Source organism: Ictidomys tridecemlineatus, chromosome 13, assembly GCF_052094955.1.
Source record: "Ictidomys tridecemlineatus isolate mIctTri1 chromosome 13, mIctTri1.hap1, whole genome shotgun sequence".
Classification (NCBI taxonomy): Eukaryota; Metazoa; Chordata; class Mammalia; order Rodentia; family Sciuridae; genus Ictidomys; species Ictidomys tridecemlineatus.
In genome coordinates, this window is record NC_135489.1 from 55,528,554 (window position 1) to 55,554,604 (window position 26,051).

Consider the following 26,051-nt stretch of genomic DNA (forward strand, 5'->3'; position numbering starts at 1 on the left):
TTTCTATACGATTTATAGATCTCACATAATTAAATATTTTATTGACATATGCATCAGACATTCATTTATATCAATTAGGTATATGTATGTGTGTGCTTATGTGAGTACATTCTCTCATTACTGGTTTGATTTAGAATTAATTGTTTGGTGTCCTTTCTCTTGAATTAAACATTTAGCCAGGGGAAGTGGTGCATGCCTGCAGTCTTTGGTACTTAGGAGGCTGAAGCTGTAGGATCACGAGTTTGTTCCCAGCCTGGGATACATAGTGAGACCTTACCTTGGGGGAGAAGAAGAAGAAGCCTAAGAAGGTGGAGGAGGAGGAAGGGAGGAGGAGGAGGGAGAAGGAGAAGGGAGGAGGAGATATTTTAAATTGTTTCTTATTAATGCCTATAGACTGAAACCTATTCTTCCTCCCTCATTCTCTTCCTTCATCTTTTTTCTTTTCTATGAAACTTTGTTCATAATTTAAATGGTTGTTGACTAATTCTTATGTTGATTCTTCCAGAAACCAAAAGTCCTTTTGAATGTCTGTCCTAGTTGTTTCCAGGTTATAGTAGAGTGTTTCATTTGACTTAGCATGTGAGTTACTTTTCTCTGGACAAAAACACATTAAAGCCGTGTCAATTTTAGGATACTAGTAACAATATCCTAAATGAGTGGTACTACCTACATCTCTTTGTGACCTTATCCCTGGGTTGTATTTTGACTAGCAGTACAACAGTCCTTGAATATAATTAGCTCTTTCTGCTTGGCTATATGAATGCCTTAGGATGTATTATAAAAGGCCCATTTTATGTTTTGGTTCAAGGAATGGCCTAATGATATAAATTAATGTTAATTTTTTAAAATTAAGTTAGAACTGTTTGAAGCTCAAACTTTCAGTGTATAATCTATAGGAACAATGTTTTAGTACACTGACCTCATAATTATAAAGAAAATTCACTGAAAATTTGATGTCTTTCTCTTTTTTAGTCATTCTAGTGAGCTACTTTATATTTATTTGATTTGGTGACAGCCACACAAATAAACCATAAAAATATTTCATAATATACACAAGAACAAGGACTTCCCACCCCAATAAAAGGAACAGAGTTCTTAGTGCAAGCCTCAGAGGTACTTGTTGCTCTGAGATCTTGTTCATAAGGAAACAAGACTATGATCAACTAGTGATGTCTGCTGTGTGAGAGGGCAGGAGAAATTTCAGCAAGCAACAGCATGTGCCAGTTACAGCCTGGAACATGTTTTATTTCACACACATTATATGACCAAAATGAGGATTTAAGTTCAAACACACACCAAAAAAGCACAGATCACCTGTGGGAATGATCTTGAGAACACTCACTAGATCTCATGTTTTTCTGAGATGATAACTCATAGAAGTAAAAATGTATTATTTTGTATAATGATCTTGCTCATCACATATGTCACTACTCACAGTGACATTCACTTACAGAATATCTTCATTTGGGTCCATTCACTTAGCATCTGCCTAATAAGCTGGGGAAATTATTTAGGGTAAGATTGCTCATCTTTCTTCTCAGACAATGATGTAGGAAAACACAGCAGTCTCTGGTTATAAACAACAGAATAGACTTTCTCAGGTTGTATAGAGCATCTGCTATTGACTTCTTTTATCAAGCTAGGTATAGCTTGTTCTTTGATTCAGAGATTTCCTTTCTATTCATTGCTTTAATAAGACTCATTACTAGAAATTCCTTGATAGTAGCAGCAGTGGACTTTATTATCCAGAATGCTCAATTCTCTGATAGCTAAATGAATCCACCGTGATTTTTTTTGGGGGGGGGGGAATGAGTCATCCTAGAGATATGTTTATGATGAAATAAACTATACTTTCATTTTGTTTTTAAAATGATGCTATCTTGGGTGTATTAATGTAGGAAGACTCAATGATGTAGAGAACTCTAGTACTCTCAGTGATTTAAAAATGATTCTCAATAAGGAAGTTCAGAGAGTTTTTACCTTCACCGTGATGTATGTGTAGCTGTTTGAGCAAAATGAGTTGTGTGTTTAGAACGATTAGGGGCATATCTACTTGAACAAGTTAGGTTTGTTTTGTTTCATTTTTAGACAGGGTATCCCTATGTTGCCCAGGCTGGTCTTGAACTCCTTGGCTCAAGTGATTCTTCCACCTCAGCCTGCCAAGTAGCTTCTACAAGTATGAGCCACCACACCCAGTTCAAGTTAGGTTTTATAGATGGTTTTTTTTTTCTTTTTTTGTTTTTTTGTTTTGTTTTGTTTTTTGCAACTGGGAGCCTTATGGAAACATTTGTTAATATACTTTTTCTCATTAACCTGAACAAAACTCTTCTCATCAGTTCATTCCTGAAATGTTGATGTCTTGTGTATTTTAATCATTGTGGCATGATGTTGTCTTTAAATACAAAAGACAGAAGCATCTGAAAGATGGCTCTCTGGTTTACCTTCCAGAACCTCCTGTTCCTATTGCCCCACCCCAGCTGGCCTCCGTGGGAGCAACCTACCTGTGGATACAGCTCAATGCCAACTCTATCAATGGGGATGGGCCCATTGTGGCCCGTGAGGTGGAGTATTGCACAGCCAGTGGGAGCTGGAATGATCGGCAGCCAGTGGATTCCACAAGTTATAAAATTGGGCACCTTGATCCAGATACAGAATATGAGATTAGTGTCCTCCTCACCAGGCCTGGGGAGGGTGGCACTGGATCTCCTGGGCCGGCTCTTCGGACAAGAACAAAGTGTGCTGGTGAGTATTAAGGAAATCTGCAATTAGTCATCTTGGTCTTTCTGTCTGCTAATGTTAGGGTTCATTGGGTGGCTCTTCTGCTTCCCTAGATATATCAGCAACTTTGTATGTGAATAAAATGTTTCTTCAGTCTAGAGTACAGCAAGTTAACATCTTGTGAACTTGTGGGTTGATATCTTTCAGCTTTCCTCCATCTCTTCTTCCTATTTTCAGTGTACACCTTGTTCTGAGTACCATCCAATTCATACTAGAATGGTCCCTAAGGACACAAAAACTGTCTACTTCAATGATGTCTGCTAATGGGTCAGACCCTCTTTTTGTGGTTCCTTTGTTTTGTGTTCATGGCTAATGTGCTTTTAACCTGTGGGGTCTTAGTAATAATATAGATTCCATTGTAGATAAGAAAAGCTGTGGGTTTATTTTAAGAATTTTTTTTCACAGTTTAGGGTAAGATTGCTTGTCTTTCTTCTCAGACAATGATTTAGGAAAACAGCAGTACTTTTATTCTATTTATTTTTATGTGGTGCCGAGGATGAAATCCAGAGCCTCACACATGCTAGGCATGTGCTTTACTGCTGAGCTACAGCCCATGGAAAGCTATATTTTATTAATGGATATCTGATAGAGGGCATCTGGCCAGTGACTGGCAACCCATATGTACCATGAGCAGGAATGGTTTGTGGGTTTCATGCAGTTTTTGAGTTCTTTGAATGTAGAGTCCTAATTATATAAACCTATCCTGCAACTTAAACAAAAGTAGGATTAATGAAGAGGGAATGTAATGTGTTATAGAAATTGGAACCTAAAGGACACTCCCGTTAGATAGAGATTACAAGGGCTATTTCTGTATGGTGACTCTTTGGTAGGAAGATAAATAACATGTTGGGTTCCTACAGTGCACTTGTATGGTGGACATGAAGAGTCCTTGTATTGATGTGTCTGAGAGGAGGAAATTTCATGAAGTTTTATGGAGTTAGTTAATTCTGCACATAGCATTAATTAAAAAGTTAAGTAAGTTTTGTTATTAAATTTAAAAGTACAGTTGGCCCTGTGCATCCATAGGTTCTACATCCATGAATTCAACTACCATTGGTTTGAAAGTATTCAGAAAAAATAAATTGTGTATATACTGAACATTTATAAACTTTTTCTCTTATCAGTATTCCCTAAATAATAAAGCATAAATTATTATTTTGTGACATTTACATTATATTATAAGTAATTGAGAGATAATGTTATGGATATGGGAGGCTTTGAGTAGGTTATATGCAGATAACATTTTATATTAACAATTCTGGCATTGGAGGATTTTGTTGTATTTGGAGATCCTGGAATCTTTAACAGTCCTAGCTGTTACATTATTTTCTATGTAATTTGGATTATGACATTTCTATAAATTTAATACTTATGGGGAAAATTCTTTTTTGTGAGAAAGATTTGTGTTAGAAGAGGGAACAGGTACTTTGTCCTTCCAGGGAGTCATGACCTTTTCTAGAAACTTCTGTATTGGGCTGTTTATACCACTTGCCTCTGTTCCTTGATTCTGTGTTCTCATAGTATCATCCACACTGGGATATTAAATGCTCTGAGATTCCATCTCCAGTGAGAATGGCAGTTATCAAGAATGTAAGCAACAATAAATGTTGGTGAAGATGGGGGTGGGGGAAAGGTACACTTACACATTTCTGGTGGGGCTGCAAATTGATACAACCACTATAGAAGGCACTATGGAAATTCCTCAAAAAAACTAGGAATGGGACCACCATTGGGCCCAGTTATGCCACTCCCCAGTACCTATCCAAAGGATTTAAAATCAGTATACTATGGTGACACAGCCACTTCAATGTTTATAGCAGCTCAATTCACAATAGCTAAACTATGGAACCAACCTAGGTGCCCTTCAGCAGATGAGTGGATAAAGAAAATGTAGTATATACACAATGGATTATTACTCACACATAAAGAAGACTGACTTTATGACTTTGCCAGCAAATGGATGGCACTGGAGACTATTAGGCCATGTGAAATAAGCCAGTCCCGATAACCCAAAGGTTGAATGTTTTCTCTGATACGTGGAAGCTAACCTACAATAAATGGGGAATGAGGTGAAGAATAAAGTTCAGTAGATTAGACAATGGGGAATGGAAGGAAAGAAGAGGGGATAGGAAAAGAAGAGACAGTGGAATGAATCCAACGTAATTCTCCCATGTATGTATATGAAAATAACACAGTGAATCCCACCATCATGTATATCTGCAATAATGGGATCCTAACTAGATTAAGATATATTCCATAATTGTATAATTATATCAAAATGGATTCTGCTATAATGTGTAAGTAAAAAGAACCAATTAAATAAAAGCATAGCACAGACACACAAAATAACTACTCTTCTGGATTGTTGCTTTCCAGAGCTATGTTTAGTGGTTCTAAAGGGGAGGGAGTTTTTTTTTTCTTTTTCTTTTTTTTTGTACATGACTTGCTTTATTAATTTGTATATTCTTTTATTTTTAGTTCTTGTGTAATTTATTAAAAAAGATTATGTTTTTAAAATTTTTGTTGTGTATTAATTATAAAGAATAGTTGGTTGCTTTATGACTTATTCATTCATACATAGAAACACAATTTTTATCATGCAATGAACTCTATGAATTGGGGACTAGCACATCAATAAATGAAATAGCAATTGAAAATATATGTGCAGAATGATTTTCTTATAGCAGTGCATGAATTTGTTTAGAAAAGTATTGAAGAAAATATCAAAATATACTGGCTTAAGATGTACTGATTTTTATTTTCATCAAAACTTTCGGTACTTTCTTCCATAAATCAAGAACAAATTGCATTTTCAATCACTTCTTCACTTCTTCCTTTGGGTGAATTTATAGTTGGTCAGCTGTGGTGCCTTCTTTGTGGCCCTAGAAACTACTGGGAAAGGAGTTTTCTAATTCTTTCCTGGGTGGGCCTCCTCCCGCCCCCCAAAACCTTGTCATCTCATTTCTCTCTCACTTAGTTGAGGAAATTTCTTCAAATTTGTGAAATATTTGTGTCTTAATCTGTTATAATACAAACAATATCTTACATAATATTGCTTTATGATTTTACAATATACAAATTGCTTTCAAATTGTTATTTATTTTGCATTTGCCTCATGAGATCTTCATGGCAGATACGTGAGTCCCCCATCATAACTGAAGAAATTGAAGTTCTTGTAGACTCCTGTGCACCTCAGTATGCTCCAGGAGAAATACCTTTATTATTGATTTAAGGAACACGGCAGTATATGATTTCTCTTTCTCTCTAAAAGAAGTTATAATTTCATTGTCTAGATTGGAGAAAGAATAATTCATCTCTTTTTAGTCACTGGCAGCCCCACTACTTAATGCGTCTAGTTCTGCCCTTTCTTCCATGTTTTTGTCTTCTCTCTAGATTGTGAACATTTAACTACAGACACATTGTCATATATATATTTCCCCTGATTATAAGTCCTATGATGCAGCTGCATGATGTGTAAATATATAGCTCTCAAAGAGACAGAGTTCCTTTTGTAATAGATTGGCAGTCTCCCTTTGAAGAAATGGAAGCCAATTTTGAATTGGTATCTGCCCGCTAACATTGTGCCTTAAAGGATTCAACCTCACCTAAGTGAGAAAACCTAATGACAAAGCACCCTTCTAATGTTCACAACCTGCACTTGACACTATTCGTGCTGCATGTCCCTAAGTGTCAAGCACTGACATAGGATATTTTTGAAAAAACTGCAATCGAGCAAGCGAACCTTAAAAAACAGAGGAAAGTATTCTAGGTGAAAGTGTCACAGTTAGAAATAAGTCGGGGAGGCAAGTTAGGTGGGTTCAGAAACTGAAGTCAAATGAGACTTCTTACTGCTAGAAGAAAGACAATGCAACCTTTCTTAACCTGAGACTTTTAAGAAAATTTGCAGATTGGTGATTGCTATTGGTGATCCTTGTGGACTTGTAGAAAGCAGGACTAAGAGGAAAGAAGACAGATGCTATAAACTAGAAACTTTGATATTCATCCCAAACTGTTGCTCAGATGGTTCGTGAGCATTTATAGGGTTTATACAGAGCAACTCAGGGATCCTCATAACCCTGAGAGATTACAAGGCTTTCACAGTAGTAGATAGAAACTCTGTTGACCAGGCTCTAACAGTGGATGAATCTAATAGATGAGAAGCAGAAGGAATAGTATAAATTTATCCTGCATGGTTTGAACAGCCAAATTGGTGCAGAATTAAACTAATATAATTTATGATCAGCATATCTGAAGAAGACATTGAAGATTTGGCTTAAATGCATATGAATCTTTAATGTAATTCATATTAAATTAATCACTATACAATGCTATTCCCCCCACCCCAAAAAAACCACTAGAATCTTAGGTTGCATTAGGTTGCAAAATTCCCATTTTGAAGGAGGTGACCCAGTTGGATGGGCTCCCATAATTATAGTATTTATTTCTGGTCCCTGCACTTGTAGACACACAGAACAAAAGAACTTGTGCTAGGGGAACACAACTGAATTCAGTAAGATGTTGTGGAATATTATTCAACCAATGAGAGATGGTGGATAGAACTAAGAAAAGGGATGTAGGAGGTGGGGATAGGGATGAGTCATAAAATAGTGAGTTTTTTGGGGGCTTATTTGTTTAGTCTGAAGAAAGTGATGTCTGCAGTCAAAAGAATTGAACTGGTTAACCTGGATGACCTCTTCAGAATGAATCTTCTGTGATTCATTCATTGTCCTCTTTCTCATGAACTGATCAATTACATATTTCCACTCTCAAAGTCTTTCAGTTTCCCTTCAGTTTTCTCCTTGTCCAGATGCACCCTAATCATGCTTATCAAGTACTTCTTTGTAGGCTGTGGAGGTCTCTGATGATCTTTCCAGAAATCTGAGCAGAGGGGGAGAAATGGTTAATTTTTTTATGGCTGCATAGCTTACATTTGGAGGTCTGACTGGGACTCTTTTGAGATTTGCTGCCTGATTTTCATGTGGAATACCACTTCATTGATGAAACACCTTTAGTGGGAACTAAAGCATGTCATATATCCATAGTTTGACTGTGAAGCCTTAACTAGCCAGGGCATATCAGGAGCCTAGACCAGAGCCTTAAATATAGTGAGTGGTCAAGTAACATGAACTTCCAATTAAAATTTTAGTTATCTTTTAATATTTTCATTCAAAGGAATTTGACATTAACAATTCTTATTTGATTACCCCTAGTCTTTTAGAAATATTACTTATCTTGGCAATGTATAAATTTGAGAACCACTGTCTTTGTATTTTTGAGCTCATAGAATAATGGAGCATTGTGTTCTTGATAGACATCATCTTTCATCTCCTAAACCTGTTTGTTTTAACCAAGCTGTTTGCTTTCATTTCTGTGCTGCATCAGTAAGACCTGTACTATCATGTCTTTTGTGACACCTGTGAAACTGTTTAGCTTCTTGTATGAAAAATAGCAAGATCACCATTTATTACCTGCCCTGGGTTGCTGTTATTGATTTTTCTGTGTGGCTTATAGATGCAATCTCATTACCTGGTTAGCTTTCTGCAAGAATTGTATTGTGGCACACTTCCAGAGTGCTTGCTGTTTATGCTTCTGAAAATGATTTCCAAATACATACCCAGCCTCTTCCTGCCAGAGCTTGATCCCATCATTTAGCTTCTCTGATTCCAAATCTGTATCTCTAAAATAGGGGTAGAAGCACCTCTGTATCAGAGGTGTTTTTGAAGATCAGGTTAGATCTTAACTGTAAAGGAATTTTAAAAATACTAAAATGCTCTGCTTGTGTGGGTTATGTTAGAAAATAATTATAGTCGGGAGCTAGCTTCATGATTTATATATACATTCAGTTATTTCCCAGCTGTGGAGCTCAGCTATAGTTGGGTAACTTCAGAGAGTTCAACATCCAGTTAAGCAAAATGCAATTTAGTTTGTGATTTCTATTATATCTTATATTCTTATAATTATACACAGCCTGTATATCCTAAGCCATTAAGTAGTTGCTCCTTAAAATAGAAAAATGGATAATATAGTTAGATTCATTTTCACAATGCATTTTTATGTGTTTTATTTTGGGATATTACTTTTTATGAATCCTAGTGATTAGTTAAGTGTGGTTAAGCGACCTGCTAATAATTAGTCCCAGAAGTTATAGAAGATTATTGATAACTAATGATAAAAGAGTTAAGATTGGTAAGAGTGGGGAAAAAACAACTCAAAAATTTTCCTTAGAATTAATATAACTAAACATCTTAGCAGAAAAAATGATTATACCTTTTTCTAGAAAATATTCATAAGATATTTATTTGAGTTCTAGGCACAGTTCCAAGCCCTCAGGCTAGAATGACAGGACAAGATTTCTGCCTTCAGGGCTGGGGATGTTGCTCAGTGGTAGAACACTTGCCTAGCATGCACAAGGCCCTGGGTTTGATTCCCAGAAAAAAGAGATTTCTGCCTTTCAGAGCTTATATATTTGGAGGTATTAGAAGAAAGGAGGTAATAGGCAATATTTAAATAGGTAGATACCTATACACATGTAACTACACATGCACACATGAATAAACAAGGTAAAGTGAAAGGTAGTGATGATAAATGCAATGAAGAAAAATAAAGGAATAGAGTATTTTTTTCTCTTGTGGTAAAATGCACATAACATAAACTTACCATCGTGTCCAGTTATAAGTGTATAGTTCAGTTATGTTGAATTCCTTGAATCAAGTTCCCAAACTTTTTCATCTTTCTAAACTGAAACTATACCCATTAAAATGAACCCTCTCCTCCCTACTCACAGTCCCTGGCAGCCACCAGTCTACTTCTTTTCCCTCTGAATTTGACTCCTTTAGATACCTCATGCAAATGGGATCAGAGTTTGGTGTTCTAGGTTCATCCTCCACATAGTATATGTAACTTCACTTTTTGGTTCCTGTGATCATGGTACTATGTGTACCTATTTCACATAATTTTCTGGAAATTCTTTTTGGGATATTAAGTACTGCCTTAGGATTTTAATTAAACTAATTATTCATAAATTTAAAAGATACAGCTTTATGACTTGGGGAAATTTTTACTATTAATTTTGTACCATGGTGCTTGTAAGGTGTCAAAACAGTGATAAGTAGCCCAAAAGTGCTGAGTCAAAGGGCATGGTGCAGAAGTGGCATCCATGTCCAGCCTACTGTGCATCAAGAAGGGTCATGTAGAAAAGGCGAGAGTATTGTTATAAATTATCAGGCTTTTATACTAATAGGGTGGGTACTTTTTTTACTCTAATTTGTTATATATGGCAGAAGAATGCATTACAATTCATATTACACATACAGAGTACAATTTTTCATATCTCTGGTTGTACACAAAGTAGAGTCACACCATTTGTGTCTTCATGCATGTACTTAGGGTAATGATGTCCATCTTATTCCACCATCTTTCCTAAACCCATGCCTCCCCTTTACAATTCACAATAGCTAAATTGTGGAACCATCCTAGATTCTCATCAGTTGATGACTGGATAAAGAAAATGTGGTATATATATATACACAATGGAATACTATTCAGCATTAAAAGAGAATAAAATGCTAAGTGAAGTTAGCCAATCCCCCCAAACCAAATGCCAAATTTTTTCTCTGATATAAGGATGCTGATTCATAATGGGGTTGGGGGCATGGAAAATGGGAGGATTAGACGAACTCTAGATAGAGGGTGGATACATTTTTATATCCATATATACCTAGTTATAGCCTTCTATGTAATTTCCATGATATCTTTGAATATGTATTACATTAAAATTCCTCTTTTCATTACATGAAATGGTAGCTATATCTTCTCTGCAGTGTTATTAGTGACACAAAATATTAGACCTATTTTTCACTATTTACGGTCATTTCAGCTTTCAGTGTTGTTTGTTCTCTGGAAGTCTGCATAACCCACAGTGTACATTTTCATGTATCTGCTCTTTTTGAAGACAACTTGAACACATGTACTTGGGTGCCTATCTTGTGACCTTGGCATGTCCTTTGATCAGTAAGCATACATGAGCAAGGGATCAGAGGCCCTTCAGGGTAGGACCCAGCCTTCTGACTGTGGGAAGTTTTTACTAATCACAAGTTCAAAGTCCTATGATTTCTTTAAGATCTACTTTGAGATCATTGCAGTGTGATTTATGTAGTGGCACACTCTGTCATACCAGGACTTTGGGTTAAATTGATTTGAAATATCAATTAACTGTGTTTTCCTAACTATAACACCAGACCAACTCATTTTAAATATATCTAAATGAAATTCTCATATGGGAAGTGAGTAGTAATGGGATTCATGGCAAAGGGATGTTAGGTGAAGACCTACCTGAATTATATCAGAATTTGACTAAAGACTGATCTCTGCTTCTGTTTCTTAGTTCCTTCTTATGGGGGCAAAATGAATATTCTGGTTGGAATGAGCCTGATCTTCACTGAAGCCCTGCCAGGGATTACTTTTTCTAAAAGGATAGCCAAATCTGTTTTTTTCTACACCATATTGTCACCAACATCAAGAATTTGGACCTACATTACTGATCCCTGGGAACCCAGGGGCAGGTGGAAGCTGATCTAATAATGACTGTTATTCTGAATGAACAAAGACCAATGAACTACTTGAATTGAACATAATTTACTTTTAATTTAAGTTTATTTACAAGGGGAAAAAATTAAAAGTATTCTAATTCTCAAATAGCTCTGCCAAAGGGCAGCATATTTTTAATGCATTTCTAACACATTAAACCATTAAGAACCTTTTAAAATTATCAACATTAAAAGGGCATTAAAAATATCTTTCCTATATTTACTGCCATTGTAAACACTTTGCTTTGGATTACATTGCATGGTGGATAAGACAGGAATGTTTTATACATGCAGTACCATTTTTGTTAAAAATACATCTTGCCCTTCCTTATGGGTCTTCATGCCTCAGAGGTATTATAACTATTCCTAAATCTCCAGTCCTGCTGCTTTTTAGCATTGATTTAGCACCCTCTCTGCATCTGAACACCAGGGCAATGCAGTGCAGGAATAGAATGGAACTACATGAGCAGTTCTTTAGAAGAGGTTTGGAAGGCCCTTGAAAAAGTGTGGACAGATGGAATTGGTTGTTCTTGGAGTTATCCTGCAGAGATTCTTAAAGCGCTATGATAGTTCTCTGGAAGGCATCAAGCAGGCCCCTTGGCTGTGAAAAATGAGCATACTAACTGTTCCTCTTAGCTTCCTCTAAGCTTGTGTTTGAACTCTTTGTAGAGAGCTTCCTGTGTAGCTTTGAATAAACTGAAGAGGTAGAGAAAACTAAGAGCCAAAGCTGGGGATTGCCAGTTGGTGGCCTGGGGCCAATCCCAGCTCTCTCTCTCTTTCTGATGGGCCATCTGAGACAGAGAAAACTCAGGAAACCCTTCCAGACCACATTTTATGCATCTGTCAGGGGTTTGACCAGATTCCTTGTTCCAGTGTTGTGATTCCATCAACCTGTGGGAAATCACCATTGTTACTAGTACTGGACCCTTACTGAGCACCAGTTTACAGCATGTGGCCCTAAGGTCACTGGAGTGTTTGAGGATCCCTCTACTTCCTATAACAGTATCTTCTAGAAAAAGGAAGACACTTAATCTTCTTTAGAGACCCTGGGCCACCTAAATCTTTGCAAAACTGTCTTACAGATTTAGCAGGGAAAAAAGCATTGATAATTGAATGACTAATTTTTTTATTAGAACAAATGCCTTAGTTCTTTATTCCATTTATGATGCAGTGGTATTGTATTTTATGGTCTCTGTGTTAGCATTTATAATACACAAGGGTCGCATGCGTAATCAATCTGTACTGCATATTTTTGTTGTCCTATAGGACTTGGAGAATTTTAACTTATCACCAAGGCTGATAATTTTCTCACTGCCTTTATGAACATTCGGAAAGAGTGAGTGTTCCATTAACTTCTTTATCTTTATAGTCTTGGCTGACTCTGGCAAGTGATGCATCTGACACTGACAGCTAAAAATTCTCAACATATTACTGAGCCATCCTGAACTTACATTTCCCAATACGTTTAGTCAGCTTCCTGCCAATACCAGCATCTTCCCTCCTAAAATGCTGGAAAATCAGATCTGCTAATGTGTGAAAACTGGTTTACAGAGTATCTTGATCAACTGGTACCTTCTAAATCCCATGAAAACTTGTTGTCAAACTCCAATAGGTTAATAAAATTAATTTTTCTTACAATTGGGGATATATACTGCTCTGGTAAAATTTTCTATTAGGACTTTTAAGTCCAATGGGTTGATTTCACTTGACACACCCACTTCAAGTTGCAGTTCACTTGAAGAGAAACAAAACAAAACAAAGAACCTATATGAACTCAAGCTAGTTCCAAAAAATGATCACACATTCACTGGATCCTGAGAGAACTTTTTGCTTTTGTTCTTTCCAGTATTGTCAGGCTTGAAAACAGCATAATGACCCAGTGTCACTTTGCAGGATGACAGAGAAAATAGAATAACTGTGAAGGCTTTATTCACAGGTGAGATGTTGTCATGGTAGTGTATATGCTGCAGTTATTAGTGATGCCATGAGTATTGGTGCACTTTAAACCCTTTGGAGGGCACTCGCCCAATCTTAAATACTTCTAAGTTCACATAGAACAAACAAACCTGGGTAAGGACAATTTAGTTTAAAGCATTATGGCTGAGGAGTCCTGTAGGCCTGTTTTCCCTTTTGCTCATTTATGCGCAGGTCTCAGAAAGTAGAGAATCCTTGCTAAGTGAGGATGGAGACTCAGTCCTGATGCCACAGATCTAAGACACTGAAGCACACAATAAAATCTCAGAAGGAGGGCTGATTCTCAGCCACATCTATCTGCGTCTTGTGCCCCTGACCCAAGAGCAGAAAGAACTCCTCTCAGAATATCTTAGTCTTCTGAACCCTGTAGTCTTCTGTTCACTCATTCTTCACTTCCCAGGCATGTTATGTGCTGTGCTTGATCTCTAGAATGGAGGAGTACTGCCAAAACCAGTGTTACGCATGGGGAAATGAGTTTTGCCTGTGACCGAGTATGTCGCATGCTCTGTTCATTCTCCCTGTAGCACACCTAACTTCACTCTCTTCTTATCAAATCAACTCTGAGCTTCATGTGGGTGCAAAAACCATTTGAACATTTTTTGTGTGGCATTCGGCTCACCTGCTTCATCTTTTAAAAACCGAAGGACAATGCTGCTTGGGATTTTAAAAATTAAATTAATGAAAAGAAAAATAAATGAAAGCTAAAACCGGTACAGCAATAACAAGAGATTATAAAAGCTTGATGACATGTCAAAATTGTAGTTTATGAGGGTTAACAATGTTTCTTTTGTTTGTGCAACTTTTTTTTATAAATCAATTTCAAGAATATAAAGAATTGGTAATTACGTTACCTATTAGAATAAATTAGAAGTGAAGAGAAAGCTTTAAAATGAATAATGCATATAAATGAAATTAAAGCTACAAATACAAGAAATTTTATTAGAAAATATGGTTATACCAGTTATTAAAATAAGAAAGATAATAGAACTCTTTGATACCAAAATTGCTGGTCTTCCATCCATGTTATTACCATTGTAGAATGAGTAATACAAGTAATATAACTATTCAAGTGATATATTCTATTGACCAAATGGCAACATTTCTTTCTTATAGATCTAGACCAGTAGCTGTAGACACATATTTATAGTAGACATTGAAAATCACTTCTAGCATGAATTATTATTAGAACAGATGTGTCAAAATATATTTCTGTTATACATTTTGTATTTCTATTCACAACTCTTCAGCTAGACTGTATTCTTCTAAGTTCATGAATCCATCATCAATAACATTCTATTTGTTAATGTTTATTTCTTCTTTGTAGTCTACTTTAATTACTGAAGTCATAGATGCCATATAAAATGCAAAAATTAAACAAATATAGGATGAAGAAACTAATCAAGTACTTTATTTTCCTTTTGGCTCCTTATCAGGGGTAATTATTGTCTGTACTTGTATTGTTCAGCTTTTCATCACTGAAACAAAAGCCTGAGACAAACAACTTATTAGGAGAAAAGGTTTAATTTGAGTCATTGTTTTGAAGGTTTTAGCCCATGATCAAGTGGCCCCATCATGTTTTGCATATGGTAAAGCAGCTCATCATGGAAGGGGCACATCCTAGAGTAGAACCATTCACCTCACATCCAGGGCCAAGACAAACAAACAAACAGATGAATAAGGGATATCACTATTCCCAATTAAGGCACATTCCCAATGACTAGAAGACCTTGTGCTAGTCCCTACCTCTTAAAGATTCCACCACCTCCCAATAGTGCCAAGCTGAGGACCAAACCTTTAATATACAGGCATTTGGAGAACATTCCAGAAATTATGACAGCTCTCCCTATGCCCATTTAGACATATAGATATCAATATATGTCTCTGGTCCCTTCCCTACTGATCTGATTCTAACAAAATAGGACCATACTGTATATGTCATCTGCATCTTGCTTTCATGTCTTTCAGTATTCTCTGAATGTGTCTCTGTTTATAGGAGTTTAATGCAATATATGTATGTAGATTTAGCTCAGTTTTACTAGTAATTTATGAAATGTGAATACCTTCGTTTACTCACTCCTTTTTAAAAAATATTTATTTTTTAGTTGTAGTTGGGCACAATACTTTATTTTATATATTTATCTTATGTGGTGCTAAGGATCGAACCCAGGGCCTCAGATGTGCTAGGCAAGCTACTCTACCACTGAGCTACAACCCCAGCCCCTACTCAGTCCTTTTTTGATGGATAGTCAGATGATTGATGTTCACTATTAAAAGGAATATTTCAATAAATACCCATAAATATAGCTTTTTACTTTCAATTATTTTTATTTTGGTAGATTATGGTTTTATGATAGAATTGCTGGATCAAGGATACATGCATTTAGGAGTTTAGTAGATGCTACAAGATTATATTCTGGAAGGTTCTATCAAGTTTTACTCTGCTAGCATGATGTGAGTGTGTTAGTTTTCAAGCATGATTTTTGGCCATCGACTCTTAAGCTTTTAAAATATTTTTTTATCAGATTATTGGTGTGAAGATGGTATGTCGTTGTTTTAATTTGAACTTCACTATTTTCATGCATGTTATTCTCCATCAGTTTGCCCATTTCTATACTGGTGGTGCTGTTCTAATTTTTTTGTTTCTTTCCACTTGGTAGGGTGATTTATATAGGAAGATTATGAACCATTCATCTGTCTTGTTTTCTAACTAGTTTCCTTATTCTACCATTTGCTTTTGATTCTACTTATGTTTTACTTTGTCATTACAGAATAATCTTTGTACTTTATATACTTAAATCTGTCAATCCTAACCTTAAGAGTGTGTGTGAGTGTGAGTGTGTGTGTGTGTGTGTGTGTGTGTGTGTGTGTATGAAAAAGTATCATGGACATTTAAAATCATCTAAACATGAAATTCGTCTACATAAATTTCCAAATATGCAGTTTGTTAAGTAAACCATTTTTTTCCTAATGTCTTTTCACTTCTTAGTCTTATTTTTGGAGTTATTTTTCTAATTTTAATTGGACTTATTTTGAACTCTACTTTTATACTTGGATATTAAATGAAAGAAATTCTGATCAAAAAGATCCAAAGGAGGACTATGAGGCTTGGGGCTTTCTAGGAAAGCTTTTATTTTGTCTTAATGATGTTCAAGGACAATGGTCCCTTCTCACCTCTGGATGTTGTATGATGCAGTATGTAGGGATGCACCAGGTAACCAGCTGAAGTGACAGCTCCTGTGGAAGCAGAGAAGACGTGTATGAGTGCAGATGCCCTCCATGCCTTATTTGGTTTGCTTCATTTTTTTATTGCTCTAGTCAACAATTTTTGTTGAGAATCTTATTTGACAGGTGGTTTCCTAGGCTTTGAGGATGCAGTGGTAGATAAAACACATGAGTTTCCCACCCTCATGGACATAGCTTTTGAAATCATCCAGTTCTCCATTGATTTGCAGTGTGTACACATGTTTACATGAGGCAAAGCTCACAGGGATTCCCAGATGAGTTGTGGGGAGTAAGGCCTAATAAACATTAGGGCAGCCTGGAACTTTACAAATAATTATTTTTAATCAGTATGTTTGGGTTGCAGGTAATGTGTACTCAGCTCAAATAGACTAATGAGAAAGGAATTGTATTAACTTGTATTGACAGGAAACCCACTTAGACTATGCCTCACTTCAGGGATTGTTCATTTTGTGTTTCAGGAATATGACTAGGGGACATGGGTTCTCTCAAGATCTCTGCTCCACTGCTTTCCTCACAGGGCTCTTCTTGTCACCTCTTCATGGTGACAATGTAACCTTCATAAGCAACTAGGGAACTGTGTTTTGTTTACATCAAGTAGAAAGGAGATAAAAATGTTTCCCCCAATGTGGAGTATAATTTTCCTTTTTAGCATTATAAGCCAATGCAAGACTAATAATAATAACAAGAAAATTACATAAACTTTTTGACCTAGTGTACTTATTGTCAAACATTAATATACTTTAGTAATGTTAATATACGTCAAGATCACATTAAAATATAGATTGAAGGATGTTTCCCCAGACTTTATGATTCAGTGGGCTTAGGTACAGTACAGACTCAAATTAACATTTTTAACAAATTTCTCAGTAATGATCATGTTGCTTGTTGAGAACTACTGATTTGTAGTAATGAAAGTATACCACAATTATTAGAATAAGAAGCAAAAACCAGAACACCTCTACCAAGTGCAAGTGAGGATGTTGGTACAGCCACTTTAGAGGGTATTTTGGCTCTTACCAAATAACTTGACAGTCATGCTAGTTGGCATTTACCCAAAGGATAAACTTATGAAAACTTATGTCCACATAGAGTTTCATCCTAGTTTTTTTTTTTTTTTAATAATTACCAACACTTGGAAGCATCATATTTGGCCTTCAGTAGTGAATGGGGTTAACAAGGGTGTATTCAGAAACTAGCATTATTCAGCATTGAAAAGAAGTGAGTGAGCAAGTCATGAAAAGGGATGGAGGAAACTTAAATGTACAATACTAAGGAAAAAATTCCAACCTGAAAGCACTTTCTATTGTGTGATTCCAGATATTTGACATTCTGGAAAAGGGAGAGAGTCAAAATTTCAGTGGTTATCAGGTACTAGGCAACAGGGAAAGATGAATGGGGAGGCACAGAGAAGTTTCAGAGCAGTGAAACATTTGGAGGTTACTATAATAGGGAATTCATATTCTTATACATTGTCACAAGTCATAGAAGTACAACACCAATAGTGAGCCCTAAATTGTGGAATTTGGGTCATGATAACAAATTGATGTAGATTTTTTGTCTGTAGAAATGTGTTTTAGGATAATTATAATGGAGGAGGCTGTGGGGCAGGAGATATGGGAAGACTGTTTTTAGCTCAGTTTTTCTATAAAACAACTGCTCTAAAACTAAAGGGTATTAGAAAAAGATTCCCCCTTGGGTCTAGGTTTAGTATCATCTCTGAGCCAAAGGTATGAAGGACTAAATAGTTGGGTATTTGGGAGCTAGGAATGTGGCTCAGTGGTAGGGTACTTGCCTAGCAGGCACAGGGCTCTGTGTTGGTCCCCAGCACTGAAAAAAAATTGGGGAGCTGTTTGGAAGGGGAAAGGTAGATGAATGTTAGGAAAGCAACTGACATGCTTCAGTATACAAGGTGATGTGAATTTTGCAGTATTTGTAGTCAAATGCCCATTTCTGATCTTGACTAAATGTGTTTGAGCTTATTAAGTACTGTCATTGAATCAGAATTGGGATCTGCAAGGAATCTTGCTTTTCATTAAATAAAAAAGCTTCATATTAGCAGGGATACTATACCATTTGTCTATGAGGAGCAATTAGAAACCCATTCTTCATAATAAGTGTGGCTCTAACCTTGAGTGTAGTTACAATGAGAAGGATTTATAATATCTTAATCATTGAGAGGATGTTGGGTCTCTACTTAGATCTCTTGCCTTGTACATCTCGTAAGCAGAGATACTGATGGCCTTTGTTCTAGACCATCTCTTCAAGGATGTTTCTGTGAAGAACCAACTTGGGAAATAAACATAGTCTCTCCCTGAGGCAGAGGACAGACAATGTTTTTTTTTTTTTTTTTTGCTGTCCATGATAAGAATATCTATCTCTATAGCAAAGGGCAGGCAGGTTTGCTCTCTGTCCAAAACAAATGATCTGGGTTTTCAAAACTCAAGGTTCTTCAGCACTGACTCAAATTGGTTTTGTATGTATTGTTTACTTAGACTTCTCCATCTGTCCCCTATGGGCTTTTAGGAGGAAGTCACTGATAAGAACAACATTAAGCTCATGCTCCTTGCTGCCTTGTCAGTAAGGAAACCTCTGTTTCTGACCCAGGAGTATCATTTCTTCTGCCAGAACCCATGAAACTATGTCAGATTTCCTTATTAGCTTGAAAGTTGATTAAATTCTTAGACCCTTCACAGTTTTTAACAATATTCTTGAAAGAAAAAAAATGAACTTCTTTATAACTTCCCTAACTCCTACATTTTGTTGACTGGGAAATCAGGATCTGGATGACTGAAGTGATTTACTCAAGTGCACAGTGATTCTGTTTGTACAAGAGAACAATAAGTCCATTTCTGCAGAGGATTTGTCAGAACCAGCACTTCTGACTCTGCACCTTGCTTCTTGTCTCACCAAGAACAAAAGCTTACAACCCTGGCTTAGAGTTGATTCAAGGATCTGATCAAACCATAAGTACCTCTCATTTCAAGCCAGAACCAGATGAAATTGACAAAAACTAAATGGGGTGTTTAGTTGTATGCATCATACAGATATAACCAGACAGGGATCCACAACACTGTATGATATTTGTCTGCCAGAGTCATTTAGCTGTAACTCTTCTGAGAACTGGAATTGAATGTCAGTGGACCTTCTCCATTGTTTTTTGATATGCTTGTTTGTTGCTGAAATTCAGTGAGGGTGGTTAACAATTTAAATTATAAATTGGAAGTCTATTTGACCACTAGGTCTTAAATATGCCTCCTGGTGGAAGAATATGTGAACTTAGTAAGGTGATCACATTGAATATTTTGTATGCATTTAACCTCTCCCATTAGTGGGACTAACCTGCTAACTCATGAGATGTGCCATGACGATACTTTTTCCTGTGTTGACATGTTAGCATCTGTCTTTTTCTCTTTAAATAGAATTTGTTGTTGTTGTACTGTGAAATCCTGACTCTTATTCTGTAGTCCATTAGTATTATGTGTAACTCTAAAAGGGATTAATCTCAGCTTCAATAATTTAAAAAAATTATATCATTATAATGGAATTAGTATACCAACATTATGTAGGTTCTCTGAGCATGTGGCAAAATATCCTTTCATATAAATCCCATTATAGTCTCTTGATTTTTTTTTCCTGAAAACATAGAAACATCTTTCCACTTTCAGAATTACCTATAGAGACATTAAAAAATAATGCTTCACCTGGAAGCTGGCAGAACATGGCTGTGGGCCCTCCACCTGTGTTTCTACTGAGCTATAGGACTGTGGCAAAGAAAATTGAATGTTTCCCAGATGACCTTATCTATAAACTGACCTTATCTTTCATTTCATTGCTGCCATGTTGAAGCTGTAACAGTTGCCAAAGTGTCTGAAAGCAAAAGTGATAGCAGAGTTGATTTCTGCAGATGTACTGGCTCTGTCCAACAAAGGAAATCACCGACCCGCTATTGTGATTTCCTGTGTTCTGTCCACCTTGGCAACACACAAAGTTCCATTCCAGGAGAAAATCCTGGAATTTCTAAGAGTGACTCTTAAAGAGATCAGCAATATAGGTTAATGTATACATAAAATTATTGGGGATTTGTGATGCAGAAATTTAATATTTGTCAACTTATAATTCTTTCTGATAAGTTCATCAGTGGGATACCTTTGGAAATTTTTTTTCTTATTTTATCTTTTTGTGTATTGTTTCCTTCTGGCCCTATATCTCACATAGAAAATATTTGTGTCCCCTTAAGATACGATTCTTCCGAGGGCTGGCCTAGTTGTTGAATGCCACCTAACAGAAGGGACTTCTATTTCCTTTTAGGCAGGGGCCCAGCTGAAAAACAGAGTTGACTTTTTTTAGAGTGGGGCTCCAGCTGCCCTTCTTCCTGGACCCTCCCCCACTGATTGTCAACAATCAGTGGGACCAATTTTTTTTTTTTAATTTAATTTACTTTTTGGTAGTTCTAATAAGTTGTACATGACAGCAGAAAGCTTGTTGATCCATTGTACACAAAGGGAGCACTACTTTAAATTTCTCTGGTTGTACACGATGTAGAGTCGCACCATATGTGCAGCATACATGTACCTAGGGTAATGATGTTCATGCATTCCACCATCGTTCCTATCCCCATACCTCATCCCCTTCCTTTCCTTCCCTTGGCCCAATCAGAGTTCCTCCATTCTCCCCACATCCCTCTCTCCCCATTATGAATTAGCATCCAATTATCAGAGAGAACATTCAGCCTTTGGTGTTTGGGGATTGGCTGGCTTTGCTTAGCGTGATATTCTCCAACTCCATCCATTTACCTACAAATGCCATAATTTTATTCTCATTTAATGCTGAGTAATATTCCATTGTGTACATATACCACAGTTTCTTTTTCCATTCATTATTGAAGGATATCTAGGTTGTTTTCTCAGTTTAGATATGGTGAATTGTGCTACTATAAACATTGAGGTGGCTTTGACACTTGAAGTATGCTGTTTTTAATTCCTTTGGGATAGACCAAGGAGAAGGATAGCTGGACCAAATGTTGGCTCCATTCCAAATTTTCTAAGCAATCTCCATACAGCTTTTCAAACTGATTGCACCAATTTGCAATTCCACCAGCAATGCATGAGTGTACCTTTTCCCCCACATCCTCAGCAACACTTATTGTTGTTTGTATTGTTGATAACTGCCATTCTGACTGGTGTGAGATGAAATCTTAGAGTAGTGTTTATCTACATTTCTCTAATTGCTAGAGATGTTGAACATTTTTTCATATATGTGTGATTGAATGTGTGTCTTCTTCGTAGAAGTGTCTGTTCAGCTCCTTAGCCCATTGATTGATTGAGTTGTTTGTTTTTTTTTGGTGTTAAGTTTTTTGAGTTCTTTGTATATTTTGGAGATTAGTGCTCTATCTGATGTGAGTGTGGCAAAAATTTGCTCCCAGGATGTAGGCTCTCTGTTCACCTCATTGATTGTTTCTTTTCCCGAGAAGAAGTTTTTTTAGTTGGAATCCATTCCATCTATTGATTTTTGATTGTATTTCTTGTGCTTTAGGAGTCTTGTTAAGGAAATTGGGGGACCTAATCTTATGTGATGAAGATTTGGGCCTACTTTTTCCTCTATTAGGCATGGTGCCTCTAGTCTAATTCCTATGTCCTTGATCTACTTTGAGTTGAGTCTTATGCGTGGTAAGAGATAGGGGCTTAATTTCATTTTGCTGCATATGGATCTCCAGTTTTCCCAGCACCATTTGCTGAAAAGATTATCTTTTTTCCAGTGTGGGTTTTTGGCTCCTTTGTCTAGTAGGAGATAACTGTATTTATGTGGTTTGTCTCTGTGTCTTCTATTCTGTACCATTGGTCTACATGTCTATTTTGGTGCCAATACCATGCTGGTTTTGTTACTATAGCTTTGTAGCATACTTTAAGGTGTGGTATTGTGATGCCTTCTGCTTCACTCTTTTTGCTAAGGGTTGCTTTGGCTCTTCTGGGTCTCTTACTTTTCCAAATGAATTTCATGGTTGCTTTTCTATTTCTATAAGAAATGATGTTGGGATTTTAATTAGAATCACATTGAATCTGTATAGCACTTTGGGTACTATGGCCATTTTAACAATATTAATTCTGCCTATCCAAGAGCATGAGAGATCTTTCCATCTTCTAAGATCTGCTTCTATTTCTTTCTTCAGTGTTCTGTAGTTTTTTATTGGAGGTCTTTCACCTCTTTTGTTTAATTGATTCCCAAGTATTTTATTTTTTTGAGGCTATTATATTATTATTATTTCTTTTTCAGAGGATTGATCACTGATATATAAAAATAAATTTGATATATGGATATTGATTTTATATCCTGCCACTTTGCTGAATTCATTTATTAATTCTATAAGTTTTCCTGTGGAATTTTTTGGATGCTCTAAGTATAGAATCATATCATTGGCAAATTATGATAGTTTGAGTTCTTCTTTTCCTATTTGTATCCCTTTAATTTCTTTCATCTAACTGCTCTGGCTAGAGTTTCAAGGACTGTGTTGAATAGATATGGTGAAAGAGGGCAGCCCTGTCTTGTTCCAATTTTTAGAGGAAATGCTTCCAATGTTTTTCCACTTAGAATGATGTTTCTTCCCAAGAAACATTTTAATAATGGATTTAGAAAGTTTGATCTAAATTATTCTTTTAGACACATTCTGAATCTCAGGTGTTTCCTTTGAGAAGAATAGTTAACATATGTCATATTAGCCCAAATGTAAAATATTTGTTTAAGTTAAACCTTCTTTTTCCAAAGATAGTGTAGAAGCCCATCAAATGTGTTTGCATTACTTATCTTTTCCCAGCAGTTTATTCTCAGAAAATGACATCATTTTGAATAAGTAATGATAGAAATGAAATACAAAGTCAGAAATGAGAATTGAAAATCGCAGGCTTCTACATCTTGGTGTTATGTTGAGTATTCCCTTGTCACCTGCTGCACTAGAAGTGTGGAGAGGACACAAGGAAGGGTGCACTAGAAGTGTGAAAGGGATACAAGGAAGGCTTTTACCTGGCAGCTGCTTTTCCCCACTGAGAAGGGATAGGGACTGTGAAGCAAGGGGTTCATCTAACCAGTCAGTGTGTTTGATTCCTCCCAGGGCTGCCCGCTCTTCCTGGTTCTGAGCTTGGCCTGGCTGTATCTCCTGCCTCCAGGTGTGCTGTCTGTCAGATACCTGCATGTGGATTTCCAGGGCATCTCTAACTCTGCATCCCTGAGATGTAACTCAACATCTTCTTCCTCCCTGTAACATTATGTTCTTCCCTAGGAACACCCCATCCAACCAATCAATCAATCAATAAATAAATATACATACACATATAGTTACACATAAATATATACACACACACACACACACATACATATGTATATTTTTCCCCTGCCTGTATCCCTTACTTCCTTAAATAATTCTGTAAACTACCCATGCAGTTTGCCAGAAACCTCCAACTGACCCTTGACTCTTTGCTACTTCTCCTTCTATACCAAATTTATCACTGAGTCCTATCTGTTTTCCTTCCTGAATGTCTCTGGGTTTAGGGAGATTCTGCAGTGCCACTGGCCCAGCCTCAATCCCCGTCATTCCTCTCTGTGACACCCTTGTAGCTCACCATTCAAGTCCCTTTTGCTTTCCAACAGAGTTTCCCTATATGATAGTCGTAGATTGTTTTAAAATGAAATTCAGCCATTGTATTCTTATGCAAAAGTGGACAGCCAGTGACTTACCAACTTCCTCCTGTGCAGCTGGCCCCACTCCCCAGGTCTCTTTCCAGCTTCCATTTTTTCCATAACTCTCCTCCAGTGGGACATCTAGATGATGAGTTTGTATGCCAATCTCTTTATACTAGAGTATATATAAGCTGTGGATGCACAGGGATTCTGTCTAGTTTGCAGCACCTAAGCCATGGAAGGCCTTTAAGGAATAGCTGAATGATTGACCTCTGGTCCCTATTTTGTCTGGCTCTGGCCTTCTCCCCAGAAACTCCTCTCATTGTCTCCTGAGTTCTCTCAGCTTCAACTTTGTTGCATTTCATTCCTGTTCTTGAAATTGGATTGCTCTTCCCTGCTTTGTAAGATGAAGGTGTCATAGAAGATGAAGGTGTCATCCTTTTGCCCACCATTAAGTACTGTCCCACCCCTGTTCTCTGTCCCTCACTTCACTGTCTGCTTAAATACCCCTTGCTCAGGGCACTTTTCCCTAAGCAATCTCTGAACAAAGAATCCATGCATTCTCTTGTAGGTCTTATTATTTTAAAATTATTATGATGATTATTTGATGATGACAGAGATCAAATCGAGGTCCTTGCACATTCTGGACAAATGCTTTACCACTTTGCCAAGGCCTCTATTTTATAGTTATTTTTGAATTGTCTGATCTATCTACTGTTATGGAAACCTCAAGTCTTCATGACCATGTCTGTCTTGTCATTGATGACACACAGTATCTAAACCAGTGTGAATGCTCAACAAATATTCAGAGGAATAAATAGTTGTTGTTCAGAAAGTGGATTAGCATCTAACAAGTATAGTTAAGGGTCATTTTTCTCCTGATAGAACCAGTTTTATCAGTGGAAGCACCGTTGTCATGGATTAGATATTTGGAGTCCCCCAAAAGCTCATGTATTAGACAATGCAAGAGAGTGTAGAGGTGAGGTGATCTGGTCATGAAAGCCTTAACCTAATCAGCTCATTGATCCACTTGAATGGATTAAGTAGGTGGTGACTCTAGGAAGGTAGGGTGTGGCTGGAGGAGTTAGGTTGCTGCGGGCATGCCTTTAAAGTTTATATTTTGTTCCTGATGATAAGAACCCATTCTCTGCTTCCTGGTTTTCATGTTTGAGCTGCTTTCATCCTCCACACCTTTTTGCCATGATGTTCTTCCTCACCTTAGGCCCAAAGCAAGGCCCTTGGCCATATTTGGACTGATACCTCTGAAACCATAAGCCCCACATAAGCTTTTTCTCCTTTAAAATTGTTCTTGTCAGTTCTTTTAGTCCCAGCAACAAAAATGCAGACTCAAATAATCTTCGTGAGATGGACGTAGTGGCACATGCCTGTAATCCCAGTTCCTTGGGAGGCTGAGGCAGGAGGATTGGGAATTCAAAGCCAGCCTCAGCTACTTAGACCTTAAGCAACTCAGCAAGGCCCTGTCCCTAAATGAAATATAAATAGGGCTAGGAATGTGGCTCAGTGGTTAAGTGACCCTGGGTTCAATACTCATTATCACCACCACCACCAACTACAACAACAAAAAACAACTACCAATCTTTCTATACATAGCCTACCAAATTTAGATTGTGATTGGGAGCTGGGAGTTTCTGGGCTCATATTGTTCCTGAAGAATAGCTATCACATAACAGGTCTTAGAACATATGAGTTTTAAGTGTATATAGTTCTCTGAGGGTTGTTAAAAGTTAGGAGGCTTCTTTAAGGCCTTTGAAGCTAGCACTTCAATGACTCAGAGCCCCTCAC

At 36.9% G+C, this 26,051-nt stretch overlaps 1 protein-coding gene across 9 annotated transcripts in view; it reads left to right on the forward strand.

Annotated features, from left to right (window-relative positions):
- Ptprm (protein tyrosine phosphatase receptor type M) overlaps positions 1 to 26,051 on the forward strand; it is an 807,906-nt gene that overhangs the window by 361,901 nt on the left and 419,954 nt on the right. For all 9 annotated transcript variants that reach the window (XM_021734384.2, XM_078030368.1, XM_078030369.1 and 6 more), the window contains exon 7: positions 2,449 to 2,742. In XM_021734384.2, the coding sequence (XP_021590059.1) occupies positions 2,449 to 2,742 (294 nt within the window). The remainder of the gene's footprint in view (positions 1 to 2,448; positions 2,743 to 26,051) is intronic.